General features: G+C 40.9%; 1 protein-coding gene across 1 annotated transcript in view; it reads right to left on the minus strand.

Annotated features, from left to right (window-relative positions):
• Positions 1-6,462: 6,462 nt before the first annotated feature.
• The window catches only part of PEX11B (peroxisomal biogenesis factor 11 beta), a 316,927-nt gene continuing 305,020 nt past the window's right edge, over positions 6,463-18,369 (minus strand). Inside the window, exon 4 of the mRNA XM_044080022.1 lies at positions 6,463-7,280. Coding sequence (XP_043935957.1) covers positions 6,905-7,280 — 376 coding nt within the window. The 3' untranslated portion in view covers positions 6,463-6,904. The remainder of the gene's footprint in view (positions 7,281-18,369) is intronic.

Here is an 18,369-nt window from a genome sequence, read left to right on the forward strand (position 1 = left end):
AAGTTAGAACCCTTTTTTACAAATGCCAGATGATTTAGAAGTATGCCCTGGTTTTCTGCCTGAATTAGACAATCGTCCAGGTATGGATATATTTGAATATTTCTTTGCCTGCAAAATGCAATAACTGGAGCCAGGCACTTTGTGAATACCCTGGGCGCAGTAGACAAGCCAAAGGGCAGTGCAGAGAACTGATAATGCAAGTAGCCTGCTTTGAAGTGTAGGTATCTTCTGCAAGATTCCCAGATTGGGATGTGCAGGTATGCTTCTCTTAAATCTAGAGTTAACAACCACGCATCTTTGCCTAGCATAGGAAGTAACTGGTGAAAGGTCAGCATCTTGAATTTTGGAATCTCCAGAAAGGTGTTTAGAGTAGACAGGTCCAGGATTGGATGCCATGATTTGTCTTTTCTGGGTACCAGAAAAAGCCTGGAATAGAAACCTTGTCCCTTTTCCTCTTTTGGTACCGGTTGAATAGCCCCCATGTTTAAGAGGGAAAGTACTTGTTTTTGAGCCTCTGATCACTGATTTGGGGGCAGGTCTGGCCACCCGTTTGGTGTTGGCAACGTGTGGAAATGAAATTTGTATCCCTGGGAAACTACATTTAAAACCCATTTGTCCTGGGTTACGAGTTCCCAGTTCTTTGCATAAAGAGCAATATTTCCCCCAAAGGGGCGGTTAAAGTGCTTGGTAATTTTAAAAGGAAGTCATTGAGACTGTTTACCATAGGGGGGGTGTCTTGTTATTTCCAGATTTGGAAGTAGAGGCTCCCCACTGCTTACTTCTGAGAGTCCCCCTGGTACTGAAACCTGGGTTTTTGCTGTGTCTGGGTTTGGCTTGAGAGGATTTGGAAGGGGTTGGAAAAGACCAGTTCTTAGTAGGCCAGTGCCTACTACATCTTGGAGGTTGCAGTTGTAAGAAATCTTTAACAGTTTGCATAGATTTAGCTTTACCTTCCATCTTTTTTAGAACTTCTTCAGCCTTATTGCCAAACAGGCGGTCCTGATTTAAAGGAGCATCCAACAATTTAGCTTTAACATGATCAGGCAAAGATTGCTTCTTAAGCCAAGCATGCCTTCTAAGCACAGACCCAGTAACAGCAGCCCTGCAGGAGGCCTCTAAAGAATCAAAACCACATTGCAAAGTATGTTTTACAACTTGTTCAGCAGAATGCATTAAATCCTGTAAATCTTTATTTTCCAACAATAAATCCTGTAAATCTTTATTTTCCCCAAAATCAGGAATCAACCTCATTTTCTGTTTAAGCATATATTCCCTTTTCGCCAAAGTATGCTGATCTTAGTGTCGTGTGCCCATATTACTTTCAGTGCCTGCCCTTCCTTCTGCAAGACCCTGCATCTCAAAAACACATGATCTACTTTTTCCCCACATATCCAATAATCTAGACTTTGACAATGGCCCTCTTCTCCTAATATCCCTGGAGTCCTACACAACTGATCCAACAAGCCTCCAATGTTGATTCCTCACTGGCCTTTATACTTTTAAGCTCTTCATTTCCAATGCTCCAGCCCACGTTTCCGTACTCACCCATACTCCACTACACATTTCAGTACTCACCCATACTTCACCACTTTCTTTATCCACCTCTCTACCCTCAAGCTCACTAAAACCAGATGATTCCCCCTCTTATCCTAGGTCCCTATATATTTACCTCATCATTCCTCTTCCTATACTTCTCCCATAATCACCACTTTCCCTCCACCACCTTTGCGCCCTCCCTGCCTCTCCTCTTTTCTCTCCATAACTGCTCTCCTCTATGCTAATCAGTCACCTACTTTCACTTAAAAGTTCCCTTCACCTGCACAAAGGTCATACATTCCTCTGTTCATCTCTTTTTACATCGGTTTAATACATCTCAGCCTATTTCTTCTCATTCTCAATACTTTCCTGGAATCTTGCTATCACTCAATCACATACTTAATTTTAGCCCCTTGTAGTCCTCTCCACTCTTTCAGGAAATTCCTCATGCACACTCCATCTCACTAAATGTATACCTTCCTCTCCTTAAATGTATACCTTCCTCTCCTTAAATCACTATCCTCCTAAATTATTCATCCAATTTTCTCATCTTCTAGAACTCTTAACCTTTGCACTACATTCAAAGCCATCGTGTATCTGAAACTCAAGCATACTCCATCCTGTGCTACCTTCTGAGCCCTCATTCTTTCCTTCAGCTCCATACACATCTATCACACACCTTCTGTATTTCCCTCGGTAAAACTATCACATATTTATTCTCCCTCTCAGTATACTTGCCTCATTTGTGGATTTGACCAACATTCCCCTTTACTGCTCCATCTTTTTTGTCTCACCTCGTATTCTCTCCTGTCGGGCATATCTTGCCAACTAAATATGGCTCTCTTCCTACATGACCATAGTAGCACTACTGTTTTGTATATCCCTCTGACGTTTATTACTAATGACTTCTGGGGATGATGTACCACACCGGGATTCTCCTAACTCACCAAAGATTTTCAGACCTGAGGTAGCTTATCTTTTACATTCTCCAACAGTAGCACACAAATCAGCAGCAAACAGATTTACACCAACTTCTTTTACCTTTTGTGCCCCTTAGCATCGTCACCTACCCAATACTTTTCCAGACTATGCAGAAATCAGAATGTTGGTCCAGTAGTCCTGAAAGCACTGTACAAACTCCAGTCTATTAGTTTGTAAAAAAAAAAAAAAAAACAGCCACTGAATAACTTTTCAATTGAAATACATCACTAAAGTGATGCGTTTAAACTTGGGACTTGTTAAAACAAGGGAAAAAAGGCAAAGGAAGGTGTTCCAGCCAGAGATGATGTAAGCATTTATATCATGAAATGGGTGGGACAGTGGGGGTAGGGTGGGCAGAGAAAGGCAGGGCTGTTGGAAATGCATGGGGTTGTGGCTTTGGTCTGGTTTTCGCCACATAGAAAGGTGTCAATCCTAGTGCCCCATCGTATATTTAAATATTTATGGCACAAGTTGTACTTTGCAAACTAACTGTGCCTAGCTCCTTATAACAGTTTCTTAGCCAAACTTCACAACTTCCTCCACCACTCCCAATTCACCTCACAGTACAAGTTAAGTGGTTACCTTGTTTTCCATATGTTGCCAGGCCCCTATAATACTTTATCATCTCAGGTTTCTTTGGGATCTGCCTTTACTTTCTGTGTAATTCTGGACGCACAATTGCCCCTCTACAAATTTTTGTCATCAGAAACTCCTTTCTTCAGTCTTGCTAACTTCAAAACATTGACCTTCATATGCTTGCCTCATACATTCTTTTCCAGCATTAGTTAGGTTTTAACGCACACATTTGCCATTTTCTCCAGGGATTCAATACTCTGCATCCCCATATTTTCTTTCCCTTTAGCTGTCCTACACTAGGTTTCACACATTCCTTATCTTCTCCCTTCAGCAACTCACACTCTTGTTTTCATTATTCTCCCACCTTTATTCCTTCCCCCCCAATACAAACTCTCCCACATGAAGCTACAGTTATTCATAGCCCTACCACTACACTTACAGACAAAACTTCATCGTCCTACTGCCCTACACTCACCAACCTTTACCTAGGTATGCACTACTATCTAAAGAGTCCAGCTTCCTTGGCATCTCCACTGTGGATAGTTTCACTTTTGTTTCAAGCTTCTTAAATACTTCATATGGATGATGACTGAAAACTCAAAACCATCAAGGGGGGATATTTAAAATCTGAACCCAGATATCTTTAATTAAGGAATGGATCTTTTAAGCCAAGCATCATTTCTGGTAACTGCAGCAGTTTCTGCAGCACCAGCAGATGCATCTATGGCATCAAAAGCACATGTCATTTTATACTATCCCACCTTATTAGAGGTCTGAACCGATCTGAAATATTTCAGCCAGAGGGTGGAGTATGCTATATATAATCTAACATCTCCACTTGCTTAACATCTCCTTGGTACTGGAATTTGTAGGTTTGGCAGTTAAAGGATCAGATGCTCAGGATTACAGGCTTTACTACACCCAAGTGAAATATTTCAGCCAAAATGCTCATTTTGGTGAAAACAAAGTAGGCCAAACCCCTGCTTTCTCCAAAGAGACAAGTGACTTCTGCTGTAGGAGGCTCTGCTCCTCACACCCCCTTAATTTATACATACTAATTCTGACATCAGATTTACTTGGGGAAGGGTAGAAAATATAGTTACGTAGTTCACTTTCACCAAAATGAGGACTCCTCTTAGTAGGTTTCTCCAAGTTATGAGGCACCCATGATTTCAGAAACAGCCTTGACACACCAGCCTAAACTCTGCTATCTTTATCATCTAGCAAAGTATTATCTACAGCCAGTCATGAATCTCTACTAGTATCAAGAGATATGGCCAATAGACAGGCAAAAGGGTTTGGTACATGCATTAACCTTGTCCTCAACTCTGTAGAAAACGTCAGGTTTTCTAGTTATTGGAGGTTGGTTATCTAGCACTGGTAAAGGAGTCTCCAAACTCTTGGAACATTTGAAGGATGACAGTAGTGGGTTTCAGTTGACAGATGACTAGCCAGTTCACTTATACTTTGTTGGAATCTGAAGAATTCTTGGATCTCCACTTGAAATGGTCCTTCATAAGGTTAACACTACCCACAAATGTCTTCAAGTGGGGAGTTTCGCAATAATGACTCTTCAAATCAGTACTTTACCTCATGAATAAATATTAGTATAGGGAAGACAGTTATCTTCATTCCCACGGACATGAGACTTTGATATCTGTTCAGGTGAGAGAAACTCTTCCTTTTTACTGGGACTAGAACAATGCTATGTTTGGCCTAGCCTACAGACGGAAGTAACAATAGCCTCTGCCATTTAACATACCCCTTTTTTCCTCTCTGCAAAAAGTGACTTAATTGCTCCTCTGCCCCAAATCAGTCCATTCACTCTGTGATTACACATCCAGGCATTCCCTGGCTAGAAAACAGTCCCATGGCCCTTTTGTTTCTGCTTGGATAGCTCAATCAGCCCATTTGCTCCCCAAAGGTGAGAGTTGAGTAGTAGGGAACAGATAAGCTTGCTGGTCTTGCAGAGGGGTAGATTCCTCCACAAGTGGTGCACTCCCTTCCCATGCAGCAGTGCTCTGCTATATGCTACCTGCCACAGGAGGCATGCCTCTGCACTCTTACATAGCTATACACATATGCACTGTGGCAGCAAGTGTTCATAGGTTCATGCTCCATGAGCACCACACCTAATGCTCATGCTAGGTGTCTCCTAAATAGTGAGGCAGACCTGCCTCTCTCTCCAGGATGCGGGAGCCACAAACAGCCATACACTCCAGTCATCCATAATCATTTTAATTTAATCTCTCTATGCTGCCATACTTGGCTCAATAATAAACATTTTGATGAATTTCTAACAGCCAAAACTGTGACTGCAAATTTATCAACTTGAGTTTTTTGTTCTACTTTTTGTAAATTAAGAACACATTTTGCATTTGTCAATTCATCCAGAAAGAGAAAACACTCAAAGTAAAAATTATTTCAGTGGTATCAGTCTATCACAATCACATTTGTTAGTTATATAATGGCATGTCATGAGTGTTGGGACACCAAAGAGCAAGAGCTTGAAAATGCATGGCTAATTAAAAAATCCACTACAAGAACACACGTCCACTACAAGAACACACGTTTTAGGAAGACAACAGCCATAACCACTTCAAAAAGCTGTAACCGACACAGGTATGGGCAACAGCAGTAACTCCACTTCAAAATGAAAAACAGACAGATGCATTAGTACATTTCACAGTGATCTTTAACATTAAAAAGTTTTCCATTTTAACTTAAAACATAAAAAGTTGTATTATTTTTTTTTTTATGGCAAACATTTGCAGTCACCACATGCAGGAGCTCCACTTCATATACTATAAATCTCAAATAGCCAATGCTGAACCCATCCAGACCTTTCTAAAAATCAGTGTGCGCTCAGAAAAGTATTCTACCAACAGGCAAATAAACATGGCAGCATGCTGCATATTCATAAATGCAAGGTAACAAAATAGTCTAGTGACGTGAATAATGTCCTCCATGCCTTGCCTTTGGGGTCGGGCTCTCTTTAATGGATCACAGAATAGATAACACAACTGATGAGGAGGGAAAGTAGCATTGCCGGGGGAGGGGGGGACCTCTGAAATGTAAACTTTCCTTCAGCTACACTGATGAGGCATCCTGTTGTCTGCAGATAAGGCATGTCATTTCCATCTCCGCTGAAAATTGTGATAAATTAAAGCTGTCACAGGTACTGGAGTCCAGTTGGAAAGGAAATAAAATACAAAAATGACACCTGAAGTGGCCTGAAATGCTAACTAACATCAGTATGAAAAAAAAAGAATGGCTCCAAAAATTCAAAACGCTTGCACATTTATCTTTTGCTTTGCAGTTAACTAAAGGGCATTTGTTTCTGAAGATAATGGCAAAGTAAAACATAGCTAATGTACAGCAGAGCTGTTTTACTTTTTATTGCTGTTCGTAAGTGCCACTTTCATAATTTTACATCCTTCAAATGTTGTCCCCCTCATAACACTACAATGAAGTCAACACAATGTATGAATTACGTATGCAAGAAGGGCAGGCTAAGTGGATCCAGATGTGATGCTGCTGACTGAAGGAAGAATACAAAATTATTAAATGTCGTTTTCTGACTGATATCAGTTACCAGCAATTAAATACACAAAATTTTCAGCTATGTACTAAGCCAAAAACTATTACCAGTTGCATCTGTTGTATAACCAAAAGTTCAAGTGTGCCAGATTACATTGTTAGTTGTTGACTTTTCGGGCAATTAGATATACTGCTGACAATCACATCCCTCAAGCTTGTGCCCAAAAGAAGTGCTCAGCTTTCAAACCGTACACTGATGGCATGAAGTGCATTATGGCTTAAGCTTTAGCCACGGATAAACAATAGTGAGGATAGACAGAATGGAGGATGCGAGGCCACAGAACCCCACAAAACCTGAATTAGTTTTATACAAGCCAAGTTTGTCTAAAGGAATGAAAATATCGCAGACATTCTTCAGGGCATCCAGTAGCAATGGTGGGTTGTTCCTAAGTACAAGACACAGGAGGCGGAGCTGATTCTTGATCCGCAAATTAATTAGCTCTTTACTTCTGTTGCCATCATGTATTTCTCCATTTTCTAGCACCATACTGCCTTTCTGACGTCTGTTCTGGTACTCACGCTCCATTAAAAGGTTGATTTCATAAACATCTCGACTAAGATTCATAATCAAGGCAAACAAGTAATACCTGAAATGTGGACAGTAAAAATAAAACAAAATTAATTGATTTAAAGTAATGCTCATTATCTTTTTTCCAGACTGTTACTGAAGGAAACTCTGCAAAGGAAAAATTATATGACTCACAGTTCTGAAAGGTATGTTTTTTTTTCTGTTCAAGAGAACAAAACCCTCTTAGGATCTCCATTCTCTTGATTCCATCCAAACATGGCCTTACACCTTATTTTTATCCTCCAAGGGTTCCATGCTTACATGAATAACAAAGGTTTGGAAATTCTTGATGAGATGGAATGCTGAACACCAGTTCCTGGATCTGTTTCACAAGGTAGTGTTTCTTATTTTACTCCCTCCCCACTGTCTTCTTTTTTAGATGGAGATATAATATGGAATAAACTGCATCAACAAATGTTGGAAGAATTTTGAATGACCGTATGCAATGGCAAAGGTGTAATAAAGGAACTTGGTGCCCTTGGTAGCATGCTCATTTAGTGTCCGTAATGTCTACAAGAGATCATAATGGTGATCTCTTAAAGACAATTTACAAACTGTCAAATGTCTTAGTAACACTAACAGTTTACAAGTGATTATCAAGGAAGTGTTGCAATTGCTTAGACAGTTTGTAAACTATATATAGCAACCACAGAAAACAAATGACCAGTGATCCAAAACTTAGAACAAACTTTTATTAAAATAACAAATAGATAATAAAAGGTCATCAAACAGTGAATATCTCCAGTGGCTTGGCTATGATGCCTTTACATAGTATACCCTTCCCTCTGCCTTACATTTCTTCATAAAACCATTATCCAATTAAGCATTCAAATTTGCTTAAATTACTCACAACATGCATGTCCAAATGCATTCCATAATTAGTCCATGGGGGATAAGGTATTGTACATCAAAATGGGAATAGATACTTTTTTCCATAACCTTTTTAAATCTTCTATATTCACCCCATTACAATTAATTTGTTCTAAAATTGTAGCTTGTAACCCTTGTGGAAGAGCCATGGGTTTTCTATTCTACCCCTTTTGATGCCCCTAATGTGTTCCTTTAGCCTAGTTGAAAAGTTTATTTTACTTTCCCCTATGTAGAATTTATTACACAGACATTTTAGTCCATATATCACCCTCTCACTCTGACACCCACAGATCCCTTTTATTTGAAACCTTCTACCATTTATTTTTTCAAAACAATTTACTATATATCTACAGCTTTTACATTTTCCACATGGGATAGTGCCCTTCAACACTGGCTCTTTGCTCCTTTCTGTGCTAGGTAAACAAAACCTTCCATGTACCACAAAATCCTTGATACTTCTACCCCTTGTATAAGAAATTTGAAGTTGATTTTTAAATGTTAGATATAGATTTTTACATTTACCCAAAATCTCCCAAAAATATCTTATACTATTTAACTTCTCTGAAAATGTGTATTTAGTAACAAAAAACACCTTCTCTAATCCTTCTCTTTCATTATTAATTTATTTCTTTCACATCTACAGTGGATATAAAAAAGTGTACACACCCCTGTTAACATGCCAGTCTTCTTGGGTACACACCTGCCATCAATTAAAGAGACTCTGATTAATCCCAAATAAAGTTCAGCTGTGCTAGTAGGATTTTCCTGACATTTAATCAGTTGCCTGCTACAGCAAAAGCCATGCTTTGCAGACAGCTTAGGGATCTCATTGTTGAAAGGTATCAGTCAGGAGAAGGGTACAAAAAAAGTTCCACAGCACTGGATATACCATGGAACACAGTGACGACAGTCATCAAAAAGTGGAGAAAATATGGGACAACAGTGATGTTATAAAGAACTGGACGTTCTGCCAAAATTGATGAAAAGACGAGACAAAAACTGGTCAGGGAGGCTGCCAAGAGACCTACAGCAACAGTGAAGGATCTGCAGGAATTGGCAAGTACTAGTTGTGTACTACATGTGACAGTAATCTCCCGTATTCTCCATATGTCTGCACTATGGGGTAGGGTTGCAAGACTGAAGCCTTTTCTTACACAAAAACACCCAGAGCTGGCTAAAATTTGCAAAACAATACATCAAGTCTCACAAAAACATGTGGGAAAATGTGATGTGGTCTGATGAGACCAAGGCTGAACTTTTTGTCCACATTTCCAAAAGGTACATTTGGTACAACACTTTGCATCACCAAAAGAACACCATCCCCAGAAGGAAGCATAGTGGTGGCAGTATCATGCTTTGGGGTTGCTTTTCTTCTGCTGGAACTGGGGTTTTAGTCAAGGTGCAGGGAATTATGAACAGTTCCAAATACCAGTCACTTTTGGCCCAAAACCTTCAGGCATCTGCTAGAAACCTAAAGATGAAGAGGAATGTCACCTTTCAGCATGACAATGACCCCAAGCATAGATCCAAATCAACAAAAGAATGGTTCACCAGAAGAAAATTAAAGTTTTGGAATGGCACAGCCAGAGCCCAGACCTAAATCCAATAGGAAATATGTGGGATGACCTGAAGAGAGCTATGCACAAGAGATGCATGCCCTCACAATCTGACAGATTTGGACCACTTTTGCAAGGAAGAGTGGGCAAATGTTCCAAGTCAAGATGTGCCATGCTGACAGACTCCTTCCCAAGAAGACTGAATGCTGTAATTAAAGCAAAACGTGCTTCAACAAAGTATTAGTTTAAGGGTGTGCACTTATGCAACCAGCACGTATTTAACATACAATTTTTTTTTCTGAAAAGATAAATAAAAACTAACCAAGCCAGCTTTATTCATTCTAGTGTTTCACCTCATTTTCCCATCATACTTTCATATACCCTAAAGTCACATTCCACCTACAAGCTTTATTTCAAAGCCTATACGTTTCAGTTTAACTGTAATCCAGCTTGAAATCTACCTCACTTACCCATCCTTTACTTTCAACTAAACTAGTTAAATCTGCACAAGATAAACTTAATGGTATCACAACTCTTTCATTCACTTTTCATCCAGCCTCTCTCTACACATTACTAACGCAAATAAACATACTTAACTGGCATACCCATTTTACTCCTCTCAATGTACAGTTTTTATCCACCCATTTATCACACTCGGCTCTCATAATTTCTCATAACACATTTTCCTGCATCATAGGCCTATAATACTGCCCACATTGCTTCATGGCTCACTCTGTTGAATGCTTAAGCTGCATCACAAGCCACCACTATTATGTTTTTATTCTTTCAAAATCATCTCTATCATTTCCTATACAATTATTAAAATTCTACAATTCTCTCATCTCTTCTCTTTTAATTTCATACACCCACTCACCTATTGCACCCCTCCTACTACTTTCTGCAGTCTCTGTAAAATTTTTGTAAATATTTCATAATCAGTGTTTCTTGGGTTTAACAGACTAGACTACAGTTCTTTAGGTCTCTTCTGACATATTTTTCATAAACATTATGAATCTTACACTATTCAACCCTGGAGCAGTTTTATTTTTTTACTCTCTTATCACTTTCTATACTTCATCTACTCTTGCATTTTATTCTATGATTTTTTTTTTCAGAAATTACCTTTACTCTTGAGTCTTCCTTTTCATACTTTGTTGTACAAAATTTTCCACTATTTTCACATAATCTTTGCAAATTTTCACATAATCTTTGCAAATATTTTGGCTTTCTCATCTATTATAATATCCATCCTTCCTTCTCTCACTTTTACTATTCCTAAATATAGTGAAATGTCCTCTTTCGCAATGTCAAACATATCTTTGTCTAAATAACATAATTTTTATTTTACTTACTGACATTTTCTGGGAAAGCTCAACTGCACAAGAACCTATTTACAGTGCAGGCCTGGAGAAAAAGCTCCACATAATACAAATTACAAATGCAGATCAATAATACTAAAATATGCAATGGTAAGAGAAGAATATAAACACTAAACAAATTTACGGAAAATATACAAGATAAATGCATCTTATACAAGTATGAAAGAAAATTGAAGTATATACAAGATACGCACAAAATACGTACAAAAAATAAAGTGAACTGGTAGTATCGGTGGTAGAAGTTAAAGATTTCCCTCTGCAGAGTCACTCAAAGAAATTTTGGTTGAGTGTGTTAAAACAGTAGAAAAGTGAACTGCTAGAGAGTTGTAGGCTAATTGGGGAATCAGAAATATTAAGAGAAAGACAAAAACACAGGTACCAGATGAACAGCTCAGTCTTCACCTCAGAGTCAATAGTAAGTATGATAAGTCGAACTGCCACAGTAGAAGGAAAATTCTTTATTGCAAGGACAAAGTGAGCACTTTCACGACCTTCCAGGCCACTTCACCAGACATAATAAAACATCCCATGCCGTCCTTGATATATATATATATATATATATATATACACACATACACTTATATATACATATACATACACTTTCAAAGTGACCAATCAGTTTAGACAAACAAATATTTATATTAGACTCAATTAATGTAAAAATAGTAGAAAAAAAACAGACATAAAACTGTTAAGAACAGTATGCAAGTTCAAATGCGAATGCCTATAGAGCCATGTAGAAGGGAATTGGTGCTTTAAGGCTCTTGCCTTTAATAACGGTTTCAAAGAAACAGTTTGATTAATACCCTGGGGGGTTGTCTGCATTTAGTTGCAGAATAGTACAGTTGTGTACACTTACCATAAATGTAGATGTTAGAGTGCATTCACTGTTGCAGTCATTACATTTGGGTTATCCTGCTGGCAGGTTGCCCTCAGTCGGCCTGAATTCCAAAGTCTTGGGTCCTGCATCGGTTGCTGTCGCCTCTCCCCCGACGTCAGGTCGTCACAGGTATAAAAGATGCAGCAGACGCCATTTTATTTAGTATTTCTTGCCCCAGATGTCAGGTGCCCCCAAAAGGGTAGGCTAAAATTAGGTCAAAACATACATGCACCAAAATAATTTTTTACCTTCCTCTATAAGCAAATACACCATCTAGGTTGTATAGATTAGAGAAGTAAAGATAAGTTCCAGCAAAAATAAGGGGGATGGCGGGTGGGTAACCTGGACTGCAACAGTGAATACACTCGAATATCTACATTTATGGTGAGTGTACACAACTGTACTATGTTCTTAGTGTTTCACTGTTATAGTCATTACATTTGGGTTGAGTCCCAAATTTATGGTTGGGGGGGCTGGAGCTAAACAGCATTAGGAGCAGCTATGAGGCCCTGCAGAACGGCAGTGGCAAAGCCTGCCCTGGATTTTGAGTAGAGGCAGATTGTAATGTTTTGTAAAGGTATGCACTGAACTCCAAAGTAGCAGTCTCCAAAATGTCTTTGGTTGGTACTCCCCTGAGAAAGGCTGCAGAAGTGGCTGCAGCTCTGTTTGAATGTGGCCTAATTCCCTTAGACACTGGTTTGCCATGTTGTGAGTAGCAGAAACGAATGCAGTGACCTATCCACTTTGAAATAGTCTGCTTGGAGATGGCCTTTCCTTGTGATGCTGTGGCATATGCCACTAGTAATTGCTCTTTCTGAAAACTTTAGTTTTGTCCAAGTAGAATCTAAGTGGTCTGTGTACGTCCAAAGCATGCAGAATTTTCTCCCCCTTGTTCTGTGGATTTGGATAAAAAGTTGGCAAATGAATTGTTTGGTTAAAAGCTACACTGGATACCACCTTAGGCATAAATGTAGAGTTTGTTCTCAGAAAATGATAAAGGGTTCCACAGCCATGAGAGCCTGTAGCTCTGAAACTAGTCTTGCAGAAGTTATTGCTAGGAGCAGAGCTGTTTTCCAAGATAAAAACTTTATGTCCGCAGTAGCAGCAGGCTCAAAAGGAGGTAAGGTGAGTTTTTCCAAGACATAATTGAGGTCCCATGCAGGTGTTGGTGTTCTCCTTGGAGGCCTTAAGTTTTTGGCTCCTCTTAGGTACTGTCTTAAAGGATGAGAAAAAAGTGGTGGCTCTGTATTGTAATGAGCCAAAATGGCAGAGGCATGAATTTTAATTGATGAAAAAGATAGGCCTTTGTCCAGCATCTCAGTTAAATATTGCAAAATCTGAGGAATATTTGGGACAGCTGTATCAGTTCCTTGAGCTTGGTTCCAAGCGCAAAATCTCTTCCATTTCCCAGCATAGGATTTTCTAGTGCTAGGCCTTCTGGCTTCTAAAATGACATCCATCACAGCTTTGAGAGGTGTGGTTTGTATGGCTACATTATTCTCCATGCTGCCAGGTTTGGAGTCCTGAGTTGGCTGTGCAGAATCTGATTGTTTTGTTGGGACAGTAGATGAGGTATTTGAGGTAACGTCCAGGCTGGGCATTGGGACAAGTTCCTTAGGATCGGATACCAGTACTGGCGTGGCCAGTCTGGGGCAATCAGAATCTTTTGGTTTCTCCTGCCTGACCTTTAGGAGTACTTTGGGGAGGAGAGGCAGTGGAGGAAAGGCATATACTGATAGGTTTTGTCCAGTTGAAAGATAAGGTGTCCACTTGAAAGATAAGGCGTCCACTTTGCAAGCTTGTCTGTGATAAGTCCTTGTGCAGGATCTTCTTAGTTGATTGTTTTGAAATAAATCTATGTCCGGGTGTCCCCACTCCATTGTTATCATGCTGAAGACTTGTGGATCCAGGTGCCACTCATGGGGATCCATGAGTTTCTACTTAGTCTGCCAGAGTATTTTCCTTTCCTGGCAGGAATTGTGCCTGCAGATGAACCTGGTAAGCCAATGCTGTGTCCCATAAAGTCATGGAGAGTCTGCATAGGGGGTAAGAATGAGTTCCCCCCTGCTTGTTTATGTGCCACATGACCGTGGTGTTGTCTCTATCAGTAGTTGTCCCGGATGAAGTAGGTCCTTGAAGGCTGTCAGGGCATGTTGAACAGCTAGCATCTCTTTTTGATTGATATGTAGATGCTTTTGGTTTGTGGACCAGGTGCCCTGAATGCCTCTTCCTGCCATGTGTGCCCCCCAGGCATAATCTGATGCATCCGTCGTTAGGCTCTGCCTGGCTGGGGGTAGTGTGAATGGCTGTCCCTTGTTTTGGTGACAAGCCTTTGCCCACCATCGAAATTCATGTTGCAGGCAGGGTATTAGAATAATCATTGTTTCCAGACTGACAATGTTGTGTCCAGACACTTCTTAGGTACCACTGAATTTTCCTCATATGCAGTCTTGCATATGGAATTAGTAAGATGCAGGATGCCATGAAGCCCAAAGCCTGCAGAATTTTTCTTGCAGATAACTGGGCCTTTGTTGCCATTTCCTTGAAATAGGTAGTCAGTTGCCTTTGTTTGTCTGGAGTGAGAAGCCATCTGGGCAGTTGTATTTAAGCTTGCACCCAGGAATATTATCTCTTGAGAGGGTACTAGTTTCGATTTCTTTTTGTTGACTGTGTACCCTAGGCATGTTAAAATTCTTATCACAAAAGTCAGATGCTGTAGAAGAATGTCCTTGTTCTCTGCTTGTATGAGGCAGTCATCCAAATAAGGATATATTTGTATTCCTCTGTCTGCAGTAAGCAATTACTGGTGCCAGGCACTTTGAGAAGAACCTGGGTGCAGTAGATAAGCCAAAGGGCAGTGCAGAGAATTGGTAATGCTTTGAGCCAGCCTTGAATCTGAGGTATCTTCTGCATGATTGTCTGATTGGGACATGCAGGTATGCCTCTTTTAGGTCTAAAGTCACGAGCCAAGCCTTGCTGCCCAGCATGGGCAGAAGCTGCTGTAAGGTCAACATCTTGAATTTTGGTATATCGAGGTAAGTGTTTAGAATAAATAGGTCCAGTATTAGTCTCCATGCTTTGTCCTTTCTGGGTACCAAGAACAGTCTTGAGTAAAATCCTTGTCCCTGCTCTTTCTGTGGCACTTGTTGAATTGCCCTCATGTCCATGAGAGCAGCGACTTGTTTCTGAGCCTCTGCCCATTGATTTTTTGGCAGGTCAACCGTTTGCTCTTGGCAGGGTGTGGAAATGAAACTTGTAGCCTTGTGACACTGTCTAGAACCCATTTGTCCTGGGTTATAATGTGCCAATTTTGAGAAAAAAGTGCTACTTTTCCCCCTAAGGGTGCTGCCAGAAGATAAGTGCTTGCTGCAGGCAGGGGGAAGTCATTGGGACTGTTTCCTGTATGGTTGTGATTTGTCTTCTCCACTTTTGGGGTTAGAGGCACTCCACTGCTTAGACCTATAGGAACCTTGCGGCTGTAATCTGCTTCTAGGGCATCTGGCTCTGCCCCTTTGAGGTCTGTCTGAGACTGGAAAGGACCAGTTCTTTGTAGGCCAGTGTCTGCTAAATCTAGGTGGTTGTACCTGTAAGAAATCCTTGACCGTATGCATAGATTTAGCGTTGTCCTCCATTTTCTTTAACACCTCTACTGCCTTAACACCAAACAAGGTATCATGCTGTAAAGGAGCATCTAATAAATTTTGCTTTAACATGGTCAGGCAGATGTTGTTCCTTTAGCCAAGCATGCCTCCTAATGACAGGACCCGTAACAGCGGCCCTGCAGGAGGCCTCCCGAGAATCGAACCAACATTGCAAAGTATGCTTTCCAACTTGTTCAGCTGCATGCAATAAATCCTGCATTTCTTTGTTTTCTGCACATTTAGAATTAGCCATCATTTTCTGTTCAAGCAATGTCATGATATATTGCTGATATTTAAGCATATGAAACTGGCAATTTAAGGCCCTTATAGCCAAAGTAGCAGATGTGTAAATCTTTTTTCCCTATCTATCCAGTACCCTAGAATCCCTGTCAGAGAGGGTAGGGTTTTTTGCAGTAGAAGCCTTGACCCCTTTTGGACCCTGTGAAATAGTTTCTGGGTCAGCAGTAGGGTTTTTAAAAAGGAATTTATGAGAGTCAGGGATCCTGTAGTATCTGTCCGGCTTAACAGGAGCTGGAGGTAGAGAGTCAGGGGTCAGACTAGACTCTAAGAACACATCATCTACAATGTCTAACAAAAGTGGAATAGCTAGAGGCCTGCTGTGTTGAGGTAGTAAAAGGAAGTCTGAGCCTTTTCTTAGATTCTGAAAAATCTTGGCTCTCCCAGTGGAAGTGCTCCCTCATGGTAAGCAAGGTTTCCCCAAAAGAGTAGCCCTCAGGAGGAGAAGCTGAAGGAATAGACTCTTCAGCATCAGAATCCTCATAAGGGGGAAGAGAATATTCCTGATCAGTAGAGGAATCAGAAGAAATGGAAACCTGATCTGAAGATTCATAGTCTGTCTCTTGCCTAGGCCTCTTATCAGAAGGGGGATGGGAACCCCTGATCAAGGTAATAAGGTCTTTAGCCATTATGAGCATCTGTTTTTGGGCATGGAGGCCTGTCCGTGTGGCTGGTGAACTTGTTTCTTTGTCCTTAATGGTGTTTTAGCCTTTGTCTTTGATGTCGGTTTAATATATAATTGTTTGGGTCTGAATACACCCTCAGAAGCCGATGCCTGCTCAGTGGCTCTGGACCCATCTGAGGAATTATCTCAGAGGCTCCAATACCTTGAGTTTCCTGCAGCCTGGCCAACTCCATGTGGGAGTCGGTAGCGGCTTGCGACTCTAAAGTAGTGGACGTCAGTGAGAAAGTGCCTCATTGAGGACCGGTGAACTGGCGACTTGCTTAGGAGAAGCTTCATCTGTTTTGGACCTTGGTTGCCTGTCTTTTTCTTTTCGTTTTTTGTGAACTCCAGTAGTCGGGTGGCTATCCGATGACAATGTTTAATTAATTCTTCGCCCAAAAATAGCTTAATGCAAAATCGTACCGACGCTTAATACAGCATTGGTTAAATCTAGCACAAAGCCGACAACTAGCAACGTCGTGGTCAGGGCCTAGGCAAGGAATACAATAAGAAAAAGTCCTTATGAGGTATTTGCTTCCCACAAGAAATACAATTAACTTTTTCTGACATCAGTCTGGAGCAAGAAAAAAGTTTCCTCAATGGGGTACTTAGCTTTTAATGAAGACTTCAGATGTGAAACTCGAACACGAAAATCTCAGGAGTCGGCCGACCGGCACTTGCGAACTGCTTCTGGCACCGCGCAGCAAGAAAGACTGGATAAAATGGTGTCAGCTGCATCTTTTATAGCCCTGACGACCTGACGTCAGGGAAGAGGCGACAGCAACCGACGCAGGACCCAAGACTTTGGAATTCAGGCCGACTGAGGGCAACCTGCCAGCAGGATAACCCAAATGTAATGACTGCAACAGTGAAACACGAAGAAAGTACAGTTTTGTACCTACCATAAAATGTAGATGTTAGAGTGCTAATACAGCTGCAGTCATAATAGATGGGTTCTCCTGCTGTCATGCGGGTCCTCGGTCGGCAGAATTCCATAGTCTAGGTCCGGCGTCGGTTGTCGTCGCTTCTTCCCTGACGTCAGTGCGACAGGGGTATAAAGGAACCAGCCGATGCCATTTTCTTCAGTTTTTCTTGCCCCAGATATCAGGTGCCCCCAGAAGGAAGGCAATACATAAATTAGTGTAATAATGCAGTGCAATATAATCAAAATACAGTAGTTGCAAGCAAATACATCATAAATGAATACCCCAATCAGGTTGTATGAGGATGTGCTAGCCTATAGGCCTGTCCAAAGAGGGGAAGGAGGGAGGGAAACCTGGACTGTAGCTGTATTAGCACTCGAACATCTACATTTATGGTAGGTACAAAACTGTACTATGTTCATCGTGCATACAGCTGCAGTCATAACAGATGGGTAGAATCCCAAAGCTAAGAAAGGGGTGGTAGGCACTAGGTGGAACTAGGAGGAGCCAAAATGCCCTGCAAGACTGCACTGGCAAAGCCTGCTCTAGATTTGGAGTATAATGGTAGGTTGTAGTGGAGTATAATGGTAGGTTGTAGTGCTTGGAGAAGGTATGCACAGAACTCCAAGTGGCTGCTTCCAAAATATCCTTGGTAGGAACTCCTCTGAGGAAGGCTGCAGAGATGGCTGTGGCCCTGGTGGAATGAGTTCTAATGCCTGTAGGTACAGTTTTGCCATGAAAGGAATAGCAAAAGCGTATGCAGTGGGCTATCCATTTTGAGATTGTCTGTTTGGAAATTGGTTTTCCTTGAGCTCCTACCGCATAGGCCACAAAGAGCTGTTCTGATTTTCTGAAAGGCTTTGTTCTGTCCAAATAATAACGCAGTTGTCTGTGGATG

The sequence above is a fragment of the Protopterus annectens genome, chromosome 8.part0, assembly GCF_019279795.1.
Source record: "Protopterus annectens isolate FY-2018-M chromosome 8.part0, PAN1.0, whole genome shotgun sequence".
Taxonomy (NCBI): domain Eukaryota; kingdom Metazoa; phylum Chordata; order Ceratodontiformes; family Protopteridae; genus Protopterus; species Protopterus annectens.